Source organism: Pipra filicauda, unplaced genomic scaffold (assembly GCF_003945595.2).
Source record: "Pipra filicauda isolate LSUMZ 115617 unplaced genomic scaffold, ASM394559v2 scaffold66_size7647185_pilon, whole genome shotgun sequence".
Lineage (NCBI taxonomy): Eukaryota > Metazoa > Chordata > Aves > Passeriformes > Pipridae > Pipra > Pipra filicauda.
In genome coordinates, this window is record NW_024104831.1 from 3,925,588 (window position 1) to 3,944,646 (window position 19,059).

The following is a 19,059-nucleotide window of genomic DNA, read 5'->3' on the forward strand; positions in this document are numbered from 1 at the left end:
AATTAGAGTTCTGCACCTTACTCTGGCATCTTTTAGAGTTGTCCTATTATTTGTATGACCTGAGAAGTCAAAGATTAAAGTATGTAAGGAGGAGGGTGATTTTGGCCTGGCTTATTGATCTTTAAAGAGCAGAAGAATCTACTTTCAGATGTGTCTTTATAGATTAATAATACTTTAATGAAAAAATAAATTATGCCATTTTAATTATCTTGAATATATTATGTATGTATATTTATAGTATATGCAAACCATATATATTTGAAACAAAGCCTGTCTTGAACTAAAGCTTCTACTACACAAATCTTATTGCTGAGTATGCATTTTATGGTCTTTAGAGTAAAAAAAACCAACAATTTTTTTTGTAATTTTAGCTTGTTTCAAATTATAGCTTAAAAATAATCTTTTAAATATTAATTAATCAGGCCTTTGAAGTTATAGTATCATATACTATATATATACACACAAGTGAAAAGGGATTTATACAGCTTTTTTTTCAGTTTCTTAAGAAAAGAAGTAGTAAGATACAGGACATCAATTAACACAGAGTGCACAGTGAACAATCATTGTAGTAGCATAATTTATCCCTTAAGTGAAAGGACTAGTCCAAGAGGGTGCTGCAATATCTACAGTCTCCCTGACTCCACACAATTGGATTTGACTCTGTTCATACAGAGAGTAAACTGACTTCTGTTTCATTTTTTTCAAAGTGGGCATTTTCCCGTCACTTCTCCAGTTTAAAATGATGAGATAGCAGCCTTTCTGACTGAAGGATGGTTCTGTCCACGTAAAGCTGACATGTGAGAAATGTTTTTACTTTGTTTTGACAGCTTCGAGGCCGGTGGACCGTAAACTGTGTACAGCGCCTCTTCCCAGCACCTCCCAGCTGTGCCATATTCCCTGTCCTACAGAATGTGAGACCTCAGCATGGTCAGCCTGGGGACCATGCACCTATGAAAGCTGTGACGACCCTCAGGCCAAGAAGGGTATGTAAAAGTTTAGCAGATCCTTTTAATGGTGATTAATATTCCAAAGTCACTAGGAACCTCTGGCTATGCAAGCACGCTAAGTTTTGTGCCAAGAAGTGTATATTCAGTGCCTCTGAGCATCAAAATTGAATTAGGACTATATTTAACATTACTGTTACACCAAAGCTGGCAAAAATGTAGCCTGTTTACTAAACTCTCAAGATCAGTTTGGGTTTTTACAGGGCGATTCCCGTTTCAAGCCTTTCTCTCAGACTGAAAGGGATATAGTTTGTCTGTGTGTTCAAATCACAATTCTGGCACTGTCTTGAAAAGAGGACAGAGGCAGCCTTTGAGTTATGTAGTGTCCAAGTGACTCAAAGATTTACAGTTCAGTAATAGCTTAAGGATTCACCATTAGACCGTAAAGCATGATCTGGCAAGGAAATGGGACCATTCATTGTTGGTACGTGACACTGTTTTACTGATGACATATGTGCTGGTTTCAATTTCAGCATGTTTTACAGCTTATTCCCATGCAGAACAGATTGTAGTAACCTGACATCAAAATAGGAAAGCAAGAATACAATGACAGGGACCTCATGTTAGAAGTCTGTGGGTTCCTGGCTATAAATGAGAAAAACTGGCCTAGTCATTGCTGCAATGTGATTATCTGACAAAAGCTGGGAATACAGACTTGGTTCCTTGATTAAAAACAACAGTAAGAAAGGGCAGCTACATATGTCCACTTGAAGGAGCAACTGTGATTACTGTTAGTTTAGTTCTGGCATACTGCTAGCTACACTTCTGTGTGGGCAGCAATAATGCAAGTTTTGCAAAGCTGTTTTGCAGAACTCTGACCCAACCTTGATCAATTCAAGAAGGAAAAAGCAATTCACTGTGTAAGCCTATTGGATTAAGTCTTCTCTGAGTATAGTTGTCAAGTAGTCTGTTTTTTCTGTTTCTGTTCCATCACTGAATGATTTGCTACATTTTGGAGGGTAAAGTTTGGGTTTGTGAGACTGATTTGGACATCTGCCTAAAGGAAATATATTAGGATGTACATTATGCAGGCCTTTATTCCTGCACACATGAGCAGGGATCTTTTCTCAACTGCCAATGTTTTCCTTGTGTATGAAAATTCTTACATTTTATTTTATAATTGCATTGACAGTTCTTCTGAGAGAATGATGTAAAAGTTGTACAGACACTCCCACTTTTAGCAGCATGTCTTTCTACATATTTCCAGATCACTTGCCTCCTTTGTTGCTGTAGACATTGGAGTTCTTTATTTTTGAAATTATATCAGCCTTTTGTGTCAGACTTGCTAAACCATTTGCTCATAATTTGGCTGATCTCTTCAGTTTAGAAAAAAAACTTCACACAAACAACAATGGAAGATACATGGAAATGTATTTTTAAAGTAATATTTATTATAATTAAATTAAGAGGCATGTCCTCAAACAAAGAATCAGTTCTTGTGTTTGACAACTCTCCTGTTTAGTTTGTGTTCTGATAGAAATGAAAGAGTTATATGTAGCATTTTATAAACAATATCTGTATAATACTAACCTGACTAAATATTGATATAAAAGAGACTGTGAAAAGAAACAAACCATGGCCAAAGTTAAAAATATTCCAATCAGATAGAAACTATAGAAAGTTATTACATGAGAAACTATTTTTTGAATCCATTCAATTTGGTTAGGCTGTTCTGACTATATGTAGTCTGGCTTTTTCAACATGCTATCCTGAAAGTAGGAGAGGGGTTTGCTCTTGGTCACTAACATTGACCTGGCAGATGACACACTGTATAAAGGCCCATCAATTTCTCCATCTCAAAATGAATTTGGGTAGTCTTAAGGAAATTTGTAAATGCTTTCAAAGGAATATTGTGATGTTTATCACTGAAAATTTGTCCATAGGACTTCTTGTTTTTATTTCCATGCCTTTGTTTTTCTCTCAATGTAGTCTTTTTATTCTTCTATTTTATTTTGGGGGGTTGGAGCAGGAATGTAGTATTTATAAGCTGATTTCATTTGGTAATCCGTCCCTATTGGAGGGTACCTGAGAAGAAAACAAACAATATATTTGAGAAATGGCAGCCCAGCAATCTAGTCGAGATTTATTAAATGAGATGGATCTGTACACATAGATAAAAAAATGCTTCACTTTGCCTTTTAGAATTGAATTGTTATTTTCATGGACTTTTCAGGCTTTAAACTAAGGAAACGTCGCATCACCAATGAGCCTACAGGAGGAACAGGAAACTGCCCTCACTTGCTAGAAGCCATCCCATGTGAAGAGCCCTCATGCTATGACTGGAGAATCACAGGGCTGGAGGAATGCATTCCTGACAATGAAAAGCCATGTGGCCCTGGTACACAGGTTCCTGTTGTCGTCTGTGTCAACAGTGATGGTAAGATGCTTCTTCCTGCAGTCCACACCAACTAGAGTGAAGATGCTAATATGTAGTCCAAAAGGGTAGCAGCTTTCGTTCTCAACTTTCTTGATCCTTAAAACCAAGAGGTCTAGAATAGAGGTAAATGTCCTTTAGTATTGGTTAGGAAGGGAAAGACCTCTGGTTGCTCTAGGATCAAGCTCCTTCATCTACACGCTGTAGGTTTTCAAAGCTAAATGAAGAGATTTTGAGAAAATTAATAGAAAACGGCTATTGTTCATCAGTAGATCAAACTCATGCCTGCAGTGGCGTGACTGAATTCCCTGATGTAATCCCACTAACAAAGCTGATCCTCTCTGTCCAGAAACAAATAAAGTGTGAGTAAAGTGAGATGCATTGCAGTAAGTATAGCTGGAAGAAAAATAATAATGTGTTTATTAAAAAGCATGGTTTGATGTGTGTTATGGAGTTGGGTTGACAGTCTGAGCTGTCTTGCTTCTACAAAAGGTCAAAAAATACCTTCATTATTCAGTTATCTTCTGTGAGAGAAAACAGATTTTGCATGACATAGTCATAAAAGCCAATTTTGAAAGCTGCTTACAGAATACTTTAATCTACAGAAGATTTATGAATTACTGTTGCAAGAATATTCCTTATTCATTAGTGATATTATAGTCTATAGCAGCATATAAATTAAAATAATTTTACTGACTACAGTGTAGTATGGTAGTAGGCTTCTAACTCCCTACAGAAGATTAAGTAAGAGGATACATCTGATGAGTGTTAACAGCTGCACAAAATATTTTGAAATTAAATTGATCAGAAGTAATAAAAACTGATTATAGAGATATTTAAATCTTGGGATTTCATGCTGAAGAATTTGGGTCATAACTGAGTTTTGGGGCTTAAATTGAAAAGCTTAGATTTAGAGTGTAAGCTTTATTTTTCTGCATACACCTAAGGGAACTGGTAACAATTTTTACAGTTCAGAAAGAGATTAGGCTAAAATTACAATACTGAATCTACTATATTTTTTGTCCTTATCTAAAAATATTTCCCTTTGCAATGTAATAATTTCTTGGCAACAACACTGAAACTATTGGCAGTCTTGTTTGTATATGTTTTTGGATGAAAAATGGCCTTTTCCTTATAAATGAAAGTGTTTCCTAAATAACTGTGATTTTTTTCTCTTTTTTTTAATAGCAAAAAAAATTGATCTGTAAAAAAAAGAAAGTGTTGGGTATTTTTGTTTGTTTTGCTTTACTAGATTTGGTTAGTTTGGTTTACCTTTTCTTTCTTTTTTTGAGGAGGGGTATTTTCTCATGTGTTACCTAACTGCTTACTAAATTGTAATATAGCAATTTATATTGACTGTAACTTATTGTATATTTGGAACATGCAATTGAGCCACTACACTTTGAGGTATCTTTTAAGTATATGGCATTTTCTGTTGAAAACTCACAGGATTTGCTCTCTGTGCTGCATGGGCTTTGGTTTTGGCCAAATTTGACTTTGAAGACTCGTGATTTTTTTTTTTTACTCACAGTAGTAATCTTTATCTCTCCATCTTTCTGAGTTATATGGCATTATACATTGCCTATGTCAGCAGTCTTCCCCAGAAGAAGTCAGACTTTGACCATATGCCTGTCAGTGTTTAAAATTTGAAGAGTTGTGGGCATAGTTTCAAAGAAAGGAGAAAACAAATTGCAATTATGGCTTGTTTTGCAAAGATCCAATCACCCACAAAGATACATGTTGAATATCTTTCGAAAGAGTGCAAAAGCAATGAAGAGTAATGTAGTGGATTGCCCCAGCTTTTCTTTGAATCCCTTCTCTTAGTAACCAATATTCTGTGTACTTCACCAGTAATACCAAGTATCTTTTGCTTAGGTCTCTCCTGAGAAAGATTAGCATGATGCAGTAAAAGCAAACAAAGTGCAAAGTAAGGACCCATCAACCTCATCATTCTCTCCCTCCAAACTGTCTCTTCTCAAGAATCTCCTTTGTCTCCCACAGCACACCAACCCGCTAAAAAACCTGTAGGCAACGCTTAAATACTTCTCTAAATACCCACTGCCACCTCTTCCCAGGTAGTTTCCATCTAGTACTTTGGCATCCTACCCCTGCAGTCAACAGAATAACCATGGTATCCCTCACCAAAAACTTGTTGCAGGCGTCTAAATTCTGCTCTGCAAAATACAAGAGAGCAACACTTTGCATTCAGGCAGGTTTTGCTTCAAGCCCTACATCTGCAGGGTAGTTTGCAGTAAAATAAAGTTTGGAGAATGCTACTCTTCCATTGTCTAAACATCATGGTTTAAATTACTCATCCCAAGAAATTTGTGATATTCAGTGTTCTTTGAGCATTTCTTGGAGAAGACTGCATTGACTCGGTTAAAGACTGTGCCTCAATTAACAGGATACATAATCTATATAATAATCATGTGTTGCTATAATTTTGATCTAAGTAGCACACAGGGAATTTCATTTAGTTTTACATGAAAAAATGACTCTGAAGAGAAATAGTGTGGGGAAAGCAATAATTTTTGCCTAAGTTTGCTATGTTACTCAAACTGAACCAATCTTTGCTTAACAATATTCTCTTCAGTCTCTCAAGAGCTTTTTTATTATTATTATTAATGAGCCTATCTTAAAGTGCCTGGATAGGAAAGGTTGGATTGAAGGGACCTAAGTGTATTAAAATAAAAGTTTATTTTCCCCTCGGCTTCTGCTTTATAAAATGAAAAAGGCTGGTGGTTTATATTTGAGAGTAAGCATTGTACTCTAAAGTACTGCTTTAACAACATAAACCCTGCACTGATTAGCATCTTCTCTTCCTGTGCACTGTTCCATCGTTCTATATGTTTGAAGCATAATCAGTTGGGATAATGTGTCTTGACCTGGATGTTTTACTTCACAATTTAGAATCAAGCAACAGTGTTTGTGAGATTGTTTCATGTAATTGGAATGAGCTTCTCTCTTCAATTAGGTGTATAGATAAGAGTCATTACAGCCTTTGAGACAATAGCAAACAATAGATTATCCTCCCGTCTCATTGCTGGAGGCCTGTGATTGTCATTCTCTTTCCACAGTGGATGGCAGTAATCAGGATTTTCATTCAGGCTGAAAAAAACATGACAGTCAGTACCCCAGGTTGTCATTGCAGAGGCTATAATGAACTTTGATGTATTTTATTATATAAAAGGAACTTCAGTCTTTTACTGTGGAAAGAACCTTTTCAGAATAATTTTCCAGGAAATTTCATGAAGGAGCTCCCTTAGGTGAAAAGAACACCCTTCTGTTGTGGCAACTCCCAGACTGGACAGAAACTGATCAGAATTCCTCCACTGTATACATAATTTTAATAAGTAGAGATCTGTTGCTAGCGTTCCATTCTACAGATTAACTTTGAATAATGACAGAATGATTTTTTAAAAATAAATTGTTATCCATCTTTTTTTATATATGCAAGGCATACTTGCACACACATGGGTATGTACATATTATCTATTATAAGTATTTTAATATAGTTCAGAAGAGTGGGTTTAGAACAGATGAATTTGCTCTGTTTCTCTATAGCTATGACAATTTATGAAGAATACAGTTTCAAAAATATTTCTGTATTATCTGAAGTCTATAGTAAGAAAGCTGGCCACTTCCACACTCTGTTAACAGACACATTAGTGCCAATCATATGTAAATAGGGCAAACTAATTTCTGACATAAAAATCCACTAAATTAATTACTGCTGAAAATACCTACAAAATGCTCGTTTCATTCATTTTTGGTTTTATCTTTGGACTGAATTCTGTAGCACAAGTACTAGCAGTGGCTGTAGTGTCAGTAGTGTGATTCTGATCCTCACAGTCGGCTGAAATGACTTGCTCATTTTGTAAGAATATGTAAATAATAAATTGCTTTACAGCCTTTATGATATACTGGACTTTGTGCCACTGTATGTGCTACTCTGGATAAAACAGATCTCACTTTTGAAGGGCAGTTTTCTTCCAGATCTTGGTCAAGCTCCCTAATTGTTGGGTTACAGCTAGCTTGACAGGGGATGGGCAGGAGTGGATGTGCTGCCATCTTCTGTATCCCAGCTGTGAGAGAAACTCACCGTAGAAGAGGGAGCCATGGCAACAGCAAGGCTGTCCGTGTATATGTAAATTCCTACAACTCTTTGAAGTAGCAAAATTGTTCTGGAAGTTGTCTAGGCAGAGGTGCGTGCTGATGTAGCTGAGTGGCACGAGCTCTTTTCTGGCACCTGGATGGATGTGGGTGACACAGGTCTGGTCTTCCTGAGATTGAAGTGCTAATTCAAACCACCGCTGACATGAATATATTCTCATGTAAATAGGTGGGTTTTATCCATTTTGCAATTTTAGAGGATAAAACAGTGGTGTCAGTAGTTAATTAGAAGATATAGAAGGTAGAGTAGTCTGTTTTGTTCAGATACATTTCAAAACAATTAGTTTAACTACTTTGTCTGGAGCTGAAGCACTCTACTGACCAAAATGGAACAGAGCACATTTCCAGGGTATGTTTCATTTATTTTGTGTTTATTCTCATCTATTGAGACTGGCTGAAGACACCGTACTTCAGTCATATGAGTGTCCTATATGTTTTATTTGCCTTATTGTTGTTTTTTAGATTTAGACATATTTATTTCTGAAATATTTCTTCTCTTCCTGTTGTTGAATTTCACTTTGAAGTAAATCTTATAAAATTTCTTCATGTAGTTTAAATTTTCTTCTGTTATTCCCTGATCAATATCTCTATTTTCTGTATTAATTTTTTGCTTATGGCTTTATATCATCCTAAAATAGGGAGTTCATGAAACGTGTAGAATAAATTTCAGGAAAACTGAAGATTGGCTGGTGCAACAACTTTTGTTTGAAATATTTTGGCTGTTTTAGGAATTGGTTCTTTTGGTATACTTATGGCTCGAATCAAATATATGCTAAATGAATAGCTGCTGGTCTTCATTTATTCAATCGATCTGGGCATAAGTATTTTATAGGTGTGCCCAAATATAAAGATCCTACTTTTTCTGCCATTTTTATTGTGTGGCTATATGCATTAAATGAAGAAACCATCAGACTGGTTGGATTTTTTGACGAGTATTTAGGAATGAAAATACTACTTCGTGTCACTTTACGACTTAGTTCTTTAAAAAGAACAAAGAGCCAGATTCAAATTCAGATTACATTGAATTATTCAGTTAATCCTATAACAAAACCCAGATCAAAATCTGGTCAATGCTCAGCAGTCAATTAGTAGAAGAATACAGTAGTTAATGACTACTTTCAGCTTTGCCTTATACTTACAGGAACTTGATTATATAGGCATTAGTCATCATTTCCCAATATTTATTACCTAGCTAATATCATAACAGAACTGCTTTAAACTGTTCTTTGCTGTCGAGAGCTTTTTGGATGACCATCTGAGGCATTTAAATCAAATGTCACATGTACAGTTTTTTCATCTCTGTAAACACGTAGGCTATGAAATTTAAAACCAAGTCTTTCTATCCTTTAATTTTTCTGCTTACATAAAAAGATATTTAATGAGTTTATCAGATGTTTGGTGTATGTAAACATTTCTTACTGAGAATAAAATACAGTCAGTTTAAAGGACCTTAAAATTGATACTCTCCTTATGTTTCAGAGCACTAGATTTTTAAGGCTTTTAATTTTTTTACAAGATTTGCTTTATTTAATATAAAGGAATATAAGGAAAAACTAGTCCACGGTACTACTTAAAATATCTCATTCAAATCTCAGAAAGTTTGATAATTGATAATTCTTCTGTCAATAAAAGGTCAACTTTAATTGGTAACACCAATTCCTTTTAGTCTCTCATCTTGACATTAGAAGGGTGGGCATGTCACTACTGAGTTTCATATAAGAATGGGCGCTTTTAGTGTTTATGTAACATGAAGTGATTAAATTATATGGAATGAATTAAATACATCACTTTCTTTGTCCATGCCTTTAACAGTTGCCCTATAATTTGATGTGATGATTTCAATTAAAGTGATGAGTAGAATGTAACTGTGTTTCATCTACATAGTTCAGTAAACAATTATCCCTTATGACAGTGCAATAGACCTTTGTTTCCAATTTATCATATATTTTTGAAGACAGAGTTGCAGTTGTTATGGACAATGCCTACAGAGACATTAATGTCCATAAATAATATAATTAAGTTAAAAATGAGTGGGCCAACCTAATTACCAAAATCTTTTTCTCATGTCGTAGATTATAACTTGACTGTCTGGTCAGATAAGTTCAGTGTGTTTTGGCCTGTTTACTTCTAAAATATACTACAACACCTTTGCAGAGAGGCTGCACTGGTCTAAGATTTATTGGACTTCTAGGAGTAGAAGTTGATGTGGTGGGAAGTGCAAATGTTTTGAAAATGTACCAGAGAGTGCAATTACATGTTTTATATTATGCATACTCTTAGTAACTTGCTTTTGTTTTTGATGGCACAACCAGTACGATACTGTGATACCTGCTTGTGGGTAAATTAAGAGGGGGGATTTTGAAACATACTTTTTGATTTAAGTAGCATTCTACAATGCAGGAACTCAGTTCTGATTAGACTCCAAGCTTCATCATGGTAACAACTCAGAGGGGAATAATTGTAGATACATTTTAAAACAATTGGGTTTTTTTAGGAAGGTCAGTTTAATGCTTTACAATATTTCAGTTTGTTACTTCAAATTATGCTGTTATGAAAACAGAAAGAGAAAGGGGTTTATGGAATTATGGATGGATTGTAAAACTGGATTTTATAGACCCAGTATTGAACTTTGGTTTTGGATTTGTATGTCAAGGTGTTAACTCCCTAGAACAGACACAGAAAATACTTGAAATATTTTTACAAAACATATTTAGAAGAGATAATGTTACATCTAATACTGTTATATATTAAAAAAATTGCTACATATTATATTACACAGTACTAGTCATTAATCTTTGTGATAAAACGTTCTAAGACAGTATCGTCTCATTAGATTTGATGGGAGTCAGTTTTCCATCTAAGAGAAAAAGGTTACACAGGCCTATTTATATTTTCCAACAACCTGCATGCTAATGGTACATTTTCTAAATAAATGTTATCAAATTTCAAAGCCGTGAAACTAGTGTGTTGATAAATTGTGACAATTAAAACACAGTCATGAGCTAGTCATGTTGAGCCAGCATAAATAACAATTTTACTCTCAGTACTTCCAGCCTTAAGCAGCTCATTATCTGACATTTCTTACAGATCATAATTTGTGTTGAGTACTGATTAATGAAAAACCACTCTTACCTGCCAAAAATATTTCATTTCACAAGATAACTGTTCCAGTGGCAATTCAGAGCCTTAAGATGTTATCTGTGTCATTTTGCAATTCTTGCAACTCCTGTGCACTGCACGAACACTATTTCCACTGAATACTTCAGAAACTTCAAACTAAAACATGCCCAGCCACAATGATTACTTGGAATCAGGGCAAACAACTGAGAATACCAGTCTCTCCAGTGTTCCCAGTGATGTGTTCCAGATTTTGAGGTGCAGGTAGTCTGTGACTCTACGTAGCTGAAACAGTAGTTTCAGTAGTGGAGGGAAAGGAATAGATTTGTACCTGGGATTCGGTGAAAAGGGGGATGGAAGACAAGAGGAAGAAACAGGTTGTGACCAAACAATGAAGTTAAGAACTGGGGAAAGGTGGAATTTTACCCTGGTTTCCAGGACAATTTATCAAGACCAAGTAAATTATAAAATGTCTCTACATGACAGGGATAAGGAATGAATTTTGTGAGGGATTTAGTCTCTTATCGGTCAGCCCAAGTGAGAATTTGACAAGCAGCTGGGGAGAATTTGGCAGGACTGGGTGAAAGGGACAGTGAGGTGGCAGACTGGGATTCGTGTCTAGAAAAAATAAGGCTGGATAAGAAGAGAGAGAATGGGGAAGAAAGAGGGAAATTCATAACTTCTGGAGCTGGAACACAATGATTATAGTCTGCTTCTGCTTTTGCCTCATAAGGTCACCAGGCAGAGCAGCGTTGTCCAGCATCAGTGTAACACCCATGGCAGAAGTACTATTTTTCATTTGGCTTCTCTTTTAAGGTAGAAAATTGGAAAGTAGAAAATTATGTCAAAATTAAGTATTTTAGCTTGCAAAGGCAAGCCCTCAAACATCAGGAAATTAAAATTATTTGTCTGGTCCTTATGCGAATGTGTCAAATGGAAGTACTTAATTATTTGAGTGTGCCAATGTGGCATTTTCCCCCCAGAACCTACTAATTTGTGATACAGATATATCTATCTCCTTTGGCGATTAAGTGGGGATTTTGTCGTAATGAATACAACGTCTTTGATAAAGCTAGCCTTAGTTTTCTCATTCTTCAGGGTTTAATTTTGCTCCACTTTTGTTCAGCATCAGCGTGGTGGGTGTGGCTGAGCTGGAATTTATTTCCCCATAGTAGCCCTCTCAGTGCCGTGCTCTGCATTGGTAGCTAGAGGTTTGTTGATAACACACCCATGTTTTGGCTACTGCTGTAACATTCCTTCTTCAATCGAGGGCGAGATCCGAGATCCTGGGAAGGGACACAAGTAGGCCAACTGACCCACACTGACCAAGGGGATATTTCCATACCTTATGACGTCAACCCAGATATAAAAGTTAAGGCAAGGAGCAGGACTGGAGGCACTCATTGTTTCTGATGGCTGCCGTGTGCTCGAGTCCTGCTTCTCAGAGAAGTGGCCGACCATCGATGCTTATGGGGAGTAGAGAATAACTGCTGGCTTCTGCTTTGTGTGCACGCACGCTGCTTTTGCTTTTGCTTGGATAAATATAAACTGTCTTATCGCAACCCACGATTTGTGTTGTTTTCTTTTCCTACCTTACTCTCTCCCCTGTCCAGTTGGGGAGGGACAGAGCAGCTGGGTGGGCACCTGGCGTTCTACCAAAGTGAACCCACCACAGTCAGCCAAATATAATATGAACCCATCACATCTTGAGTGTTCTGAAAATAACACTGTATTAGTGGGCGTCTGATAGTCATGACAGAAAGATCTTAGCAAAAAATACCAATTCTGTTTTAATAACACTTTGAATTAGTATGTGGTAAATAAAACATAGCCCTGTGCCTTGAACAAAGAGAATAAAACTAAAAATACCAAATATCATTAAGGAGTTTCCAAGCTGTGAACTGAAGGAGGAAGGGACCCAGTGGAAAAATAAGCGTGTGATTATGCAATTAAAAAGCCTGCGTTATATGAAGGCAACTTCAATTCTGACATTTACTCTTGTTTGCTTTCCTGACATAGTTTTGGGGGTAATTTATTGATTAACTATATAAATCTTTCCCTAGGAATTATCAGATGTTTGTGTTTAATTTTACTGATATTAGACATAATTTACTGGTACTGATATTATTTTATAAATAGCAAATTGCTGCATTAGTGTTTTCCAGAGAAAAGATATTAAGCAAAAACTATATTAAATCTCTTGTTCTGAGGGTCTCAGAATGGATTTTTTTAATTATTGCTTTTATTTATTTATTATTATTTATTATTGTTTATTATTATTTATTTATTGTTATTCATTATTTTATTATTTTATTATTATTTAAAGAGGGGGAAAGAAGAATTACACTAGCTAGAAGCATCTCATATATTACAGAAGGCTTCTAGAAAACCAGTGATGTCCTTCCAGTAGGGAAAGGGAATCCTTTTTCCAGGAAACAATTTATTTCTTTGAGTAGGAGTAAATCTACAGTGAAATCTCTCAGATTTCTGTGACTTTAGGACATTAGCTTGTATAACTTATTAACAAAGTAAGAAAGTTGAAATGTCCCTATATATTGCAAATGTGCTCCTGTTATTTCTGATTTAGTTATGACAAAGTTATTATATTTCCTTAATTTCGCATATATAAGATGTAATGGTATTTACCTCTGGCTGCTTTCCTTACATCTCTTTCTCTGAATCTATATGCTGAGAGGATTGAGAATGGAAAAGTCAAAAGGATGGCTTAGTTTTAGTCTTCTGGAATCAGTTATGAAAATATTTCCAAAAGAGAAGATTAATTCGTGTCTGAGCTCCCTAAAGGCATGCTGTGCCTTCTACTTGTAATGATAAGATATTCTTTGCAAGATGCATAAAAAGATGTTCTCCAAAGACTGCATTTTATCTGCCAGTAGTAGGACACAGACAGAAGCATCCGTGAAATTAATTTTAAAACCATTCCTCAGAAATGTGTAAACATGACAGTGGCAGTGATCTCTATTACACCTCTTGGGCCCTGCGTTTTAACTGTGATTTAATTGAGCTGTCAGATTACATAGAGAGTGACAACTCTTTACTAGCTGCAGCTGGATGAATAATGCAAAGAAAATGTTTGAAATCATCTTTTCCAATATAAAATAATTTTTCTTACTCTCTTAAACTCCCCTTTGAGATACATGTATATTTGTGTGGCAAGAAGTATGACAGATATATGTGAATGCACAGTTGTAAACTTGCTGCAAATTCACTGCATATTTGTGAAATACTAAGTAATTGAAAAACTGAAAAATTCACCTAATATTCTGTCAGGTGCATACCATTAGTCATTTTTTTTTCAGCTGTGGATTAAGCTTTTGCATCAGAGAGAAGAATAACATGGGCAAATTCTAGGAAAATAGTGTTGAAACTGCAGTGCTGGAGTATTTATGGATCAATTTATGATGCAACTTCTTGGACCTTTTAGCTTAAATATATAAATTTATTCACCAAAGCTCATATTTATGCAGAAAATGAGAAGCCTGAAGTTTGTGAAAGTTTTGGTGTTTCATGAAAAACCAGGCCATTTAAGGTAACTGCTGAAAATATGCAGATTAGTACCTCAGTGTAAGGAGTTTTTGAAAAGATTGTGGTGAGCACTTTCATTCTACTGACATTAGTGGAACTGTCACATTGTTTTCATGCTACTGTTTTTCTAGTCTTGCCTGTTATTTCCTTTTTATGCTTCTATTCCTGACTTATATCCCTGAATATTAATCTAGTTCAGATGAGCACATCAGAATTATCTTTTCTGATCAAACTGGTTTGATTGACATTCCATTGCCCTTCCCAAACTTCTTCTCCACTTAATTTTGAGCTTATTGGAGGTGAGGGGGAAATGCCTAAAATAGCAGTTACAATAAAATGCTTGTGAAACCTTTTAAAAGGCTACAACACTCTACTTGTCTATATCAGATGAATTTTAAAATTTTTTGAGAATACTCAGCAGTGAAAAAATAGTACCACAATTGCCAGTGAAAAATGTCTTGTTTTCTAAATAATGAAAAAGACATATTGCAATAAAATACATGCATGTTACATTTTCAAATCCATGTAATTAAAATCCTATGGTTAACAATATTCAAATAATAGTACCAGTATTTCCAAAGTCTGTGAAAGGGTTTTTCGTCACTTTTAAACCCAGTAGAGTTTCTGTAACATTTTACAAACAAATAAATTATTTTAAATTTTTTAAGTCATATTTTTATATAATTTTTTCACTATATGAATTGGTGCTTGATTGGGAAAAGTTTACGAGACAGCCCAGTTGAACTTGGAATCAGCTATATTTTTTAATGTGACTTGGTGCTTTTGACAAGTGCTTTTAGAAATGTAGAGTGAATTTTCAAGTGATCTCATCCTTCAGATTCACACTGTCTTTTTGTTTCCTTATAGCTCTGTCAGCACTTTTCTCCTCCTTTCCCCATCCTCCTAAAATGGCCTATCGGTCTGACATATTGATCCCACTTGGTCCCATGACTAATATTGATTTTATTCTCAATGGGACTGTTGCCTGTCATCAAACTTATTTTTTCTTTCATATCAAGATGACATTTGATTGGCTTATTTGACACTAGAAGGCAACTGTGCTTGCTTATGATCAATACACTTGTATTCTCTGTTCCTTATCATTCTCAGTAAGACTACATTAGCAAATGAACCATGAAAATACTTCAAATACCTGTCAAGCAGTAAGAAAATTTTATTCCTTTTGTCAAGCAGTGTATGGGTACTCCTCTGTGCTCTTTATTAGAAATACTAGACTTCTATCCATGTGGTACAAGTCTGCTATGACATCAAGTAAAAAGTATAGGAGATTTTCGGCTAAAGGCATATCATGTCTCAGTTTTTGTTTTGTCTTATATGCATGGAGACACTTTGAAAAGTTGATCCAAACTAATGGCAAAAATAATTAAACTATACTAAATGTGTCTGTGAATCCTCTTATTCAGAGTTAAGGTGGCCTTAATTCTCTTTGTCAAGAATTTTCTCTTTCATTCCGAAAAAGGATAGCCATACAAAATGGGCTATTGATTAACATAAAATGTTAATACAGTTTAACTAATCTCCTTCAAAGTCTGATTTTAATTAGTTTGGATTAATTCTTCAGTATTCCTATTTATAATAGGCTTTTTTTAGTCATACTCCCTTTATCACTAATAATTCAGATACAGCCTTTTTCATGCTGGTGAATATTCAATTGTATCTGAAGCCATGAAGAATCAAAGAAGGTGTCATCTGTAAGAAGAATTTTCCAATAGCCTTTGATGCGTAATACAAAATATGCACTCAGTAACTCACAGGGTTGTGTCAGAGATAAAAAGGCTGTGTTACTTTTTAAGTCATAGTTAGTGTTATAAGATACCATCCGTGTGCCTTTGTGTGTATACTGAAGGAACTTGCCTCATGTGCATCTATTTATTTTTTCATTTATTATTTATTTAACTGGTACCCTCACAGGTAGTCAGGTGACTGCTGTGTGCTTAGGGGAACAGATACTGTGGCTGGCGTCACCCTTACTACTTAGAAAATTATGTAAATAAGTACAAGTAGAATTGGAAAACCTGTCTATATTTTCTGAGTGAAAATATGTAATTTTAGTTTTCAACCTCAGTAAATCTAGAAAAGAATAGTGAAAATTTAGAGAGGGGATAAAGAAATAAGAGGTAAATTTTCGAAGTGGATACCACAAAATATTAAGTTGACTAAAAGAGAACAGCTATTTTTCACTTTTCTCATTCTCACTGAGTAAAGAATGCAAGCACAAATAAGAAGGTTACCCTTTAATGGAATTAATTTCCCCAACCAAATGCTCCCGATTTCTGTATGTTTCTGTGTTAACATAGTTATGGACTTCTTTTTTTCATACTGTTTAATCTGTCCAGATAACACTGCATTTTACATTAAAAAAATTATTTGAGTAAAGAAATACTATTTTTTACCTGTTTTTATCTGCCTCTGTGAAATTTAGACGATATCTACATGACTGTAATCCTGATAGATGACTCCAATATAAATGGAGGTACAAATGTTCTGCTATTGCCAGATATGGAAATGGGATTACTGGAAGCATTAATATTGTATCTGAAGATGTTAGTTCATTATTTTTAACCATTATTTTTAAGTTACATCCAAAGAATATGCAAAGATGTTTCCCATCGGAAGCAATTATAGCAGCAAATATTCATCTTTAAAATAAGTTCTTAATTTTTACATCGGAGTTGTCCCTTTGTTGTTGTCGTCACTATTTCAAGGTATGAAGTGTTATTTTGGTTTTGGTCATTCCTGTAACTGTTTTGTATATGGTGCAAAGCTTTACCTGATGCATTAAGGAATACTGACCTGGATATTTTAGGAGTACCTTACTTTTCTTGAAATTTGCTTGATCGAAACTTTGGATGAGCTTAAAGACAGGGAAGAAACTTGTAGCTAGAACTGTCTTACCTCTGTAGCAGAATAGCTTTCACACCTTTTAGCTTTCCTATAAACTACTTGCAAGGGGTTACCTGCTTCTGCATTATTTTACACAGCTGGCAATATGCTGTGTTGTGGGAAAGGTGAGCAAACACATGCTACTCTGTAAGCTGTAACTGAGCTGTAACAGTAGCATTTACTGGTTTGGTTACAGAGAAGGAGCAGAAGTGTTCAAGTGTTATTGTTGAAATTAGATTTCTGCATGAATGTGGGAGTTCTTGAAGCCACTGTCATCCCACTCATCAAAATTTCTTTTCCCATAAGAAAGAAGAAAATTGCACACAGCCATCAACAAGAAGTTATTCCTTGTAAAATCTGTTGTTTCATCTCATTAAGGAATAGAAAACCTTAAAAAGATCATGTTTTTTTTTTTTAAGTGTGTTGTCATGCTGTTATCTTTGATTGGAAAAACATTGGATATGGTAGGTTTCTAAGCTCCAGCTATTTTTGTTTTGTATATTATTAGTTCCTGTCATTATCAATCATTTGTCATCACAAATGTTTGCTTAAAAAAACAAAAAGCCCAAACCATGTTTTAAAATTTAGTATTATAAAAGTATTTTAAAAGGTATTCATATCTTCCAGTATTTGCATAGTGAAAGGAGAGTAGTCAGTGACCCTTTCTCTATGTCACTGATTTGTATGTGCTGTCATGGTAAAGATGTAAATAAGAGGAAGGTCTATGTGCTTTTTATTTTTATTTTAAAAAAATAAATACATCCACGTGTTTCTGAGATTCATGATAGTTTTTTTGAGTAAGTGACCAAAGTATCAAGTTTACCATTTTTCTTCTAGTAAGGAATAGACTGTATGATACTGCATTGAAACTAAAACCACAGTAAACTTGCACACACAAATCACCAAATCAAACAATTTACAATCCTGTAATGTTTTCATATCATTAAACTATTAAACCATTAAACCAACTTTCTCTTATTTTTACATAATGAACAGATGTAACCAGTGTATTTGTCTTCATTGGAATCACTGCCATTTCTACTTAGGCTTCTTAGAAGAAAAAGACTTCAAGAATATTAACCATCAGCTAATTAAGATTTACTTAATTAAATGCAAATACTACTTAGCGAAAGCAATTGAGAGAAAGGCTTGTGATTAGGGACTCAGCAACTGGTTTAACACTTGGAGCTACCAGCCAGGCACCTAAGCATTAGAAATGAATACAGAAACTTCACTTGATAAGAATAATACGAGGGGAAAATACACCATCTTTTCACGTTGTGTTTGTTGAAAAACGTAGGAGTCAATGAAGTAGAATATATTGAGGTCATAAATTGTAGTTAATGTGGCTTTATGTTCAATTAGAGAGGTTAAAATTATTTCAAACATTGAGAAATTATCAACCTACCTTGTAAAGAGAGATTTTTGACAGCTGGTCACTCAAGAACCGTAACAGAAAATAATTACTAAGGTTGCTGCGGTTTTCAAAGGCATTACCATTTTACTAACATTAAAGCTTACATTGACAGACTTGGGAGCAGATATGAATAAATACCATCAAGATGATATGAAGGCTAGTGGGATTAATAGAACACAGAAAGTTTCCTATTGTCTGTCAAAGTATCTGCTATATGCAGGTACTGAACTGATTGTTCTGTCAGTCAGGTACTGCTGTATGTGCTGCTTTTTTTACCCTCCAAATACTCTTAAGATTGTTGAGCTAAACTAGATGGTAAATGATGAATTGCTTGTAAATATTATTGTTTCCCCTTTCTGTGGCTTATTTGATTAGGTTTTCAGAGATTAACTTCTAAATTCTGCCTACTGAAAAATCTGGGTCAGCCTTTCGCAGTTGTGTACACATTTTAGTTAGAGACATTCTCTGACAAAGATAACATTCCTTAGAGAGTTCCTCCTGTATAAGGAAAACCAAACAAAAAACAA

The 19,059-nt window shown here is 35.0% G+C and overlaps 1 protein-coding gene across 4 annotated transcripts in view; it reads left to right on the plus strand.

Moving 5' to 3' along the window:
- THSD7A (thrombospondin type 1 domain containing 7A) overlaps positions 1 to 19,059 on the plus strand; it is a 269,424-nt gene that overhangs the window by 169,414 nt on the left and 80,951 nt on the right. For all 4 annotated transcript variants that reach the window (XM_027723206.2, XM_039388627.1, XM_027723207.2 and 1 more), the window contains 2 exons: positions 828 to 983; positions 3,178 to 3,381. In XM_027723206.2, coding sequence (XP_027579007.1) covers positions 828 to 983; positions 3,178 to 3,381 — 360 coding nt within the window. The remainder of the gene's footprint in view (positions 1 to 827; positions 984 to 3,177; positions 3,382 to 19,059) is intronic.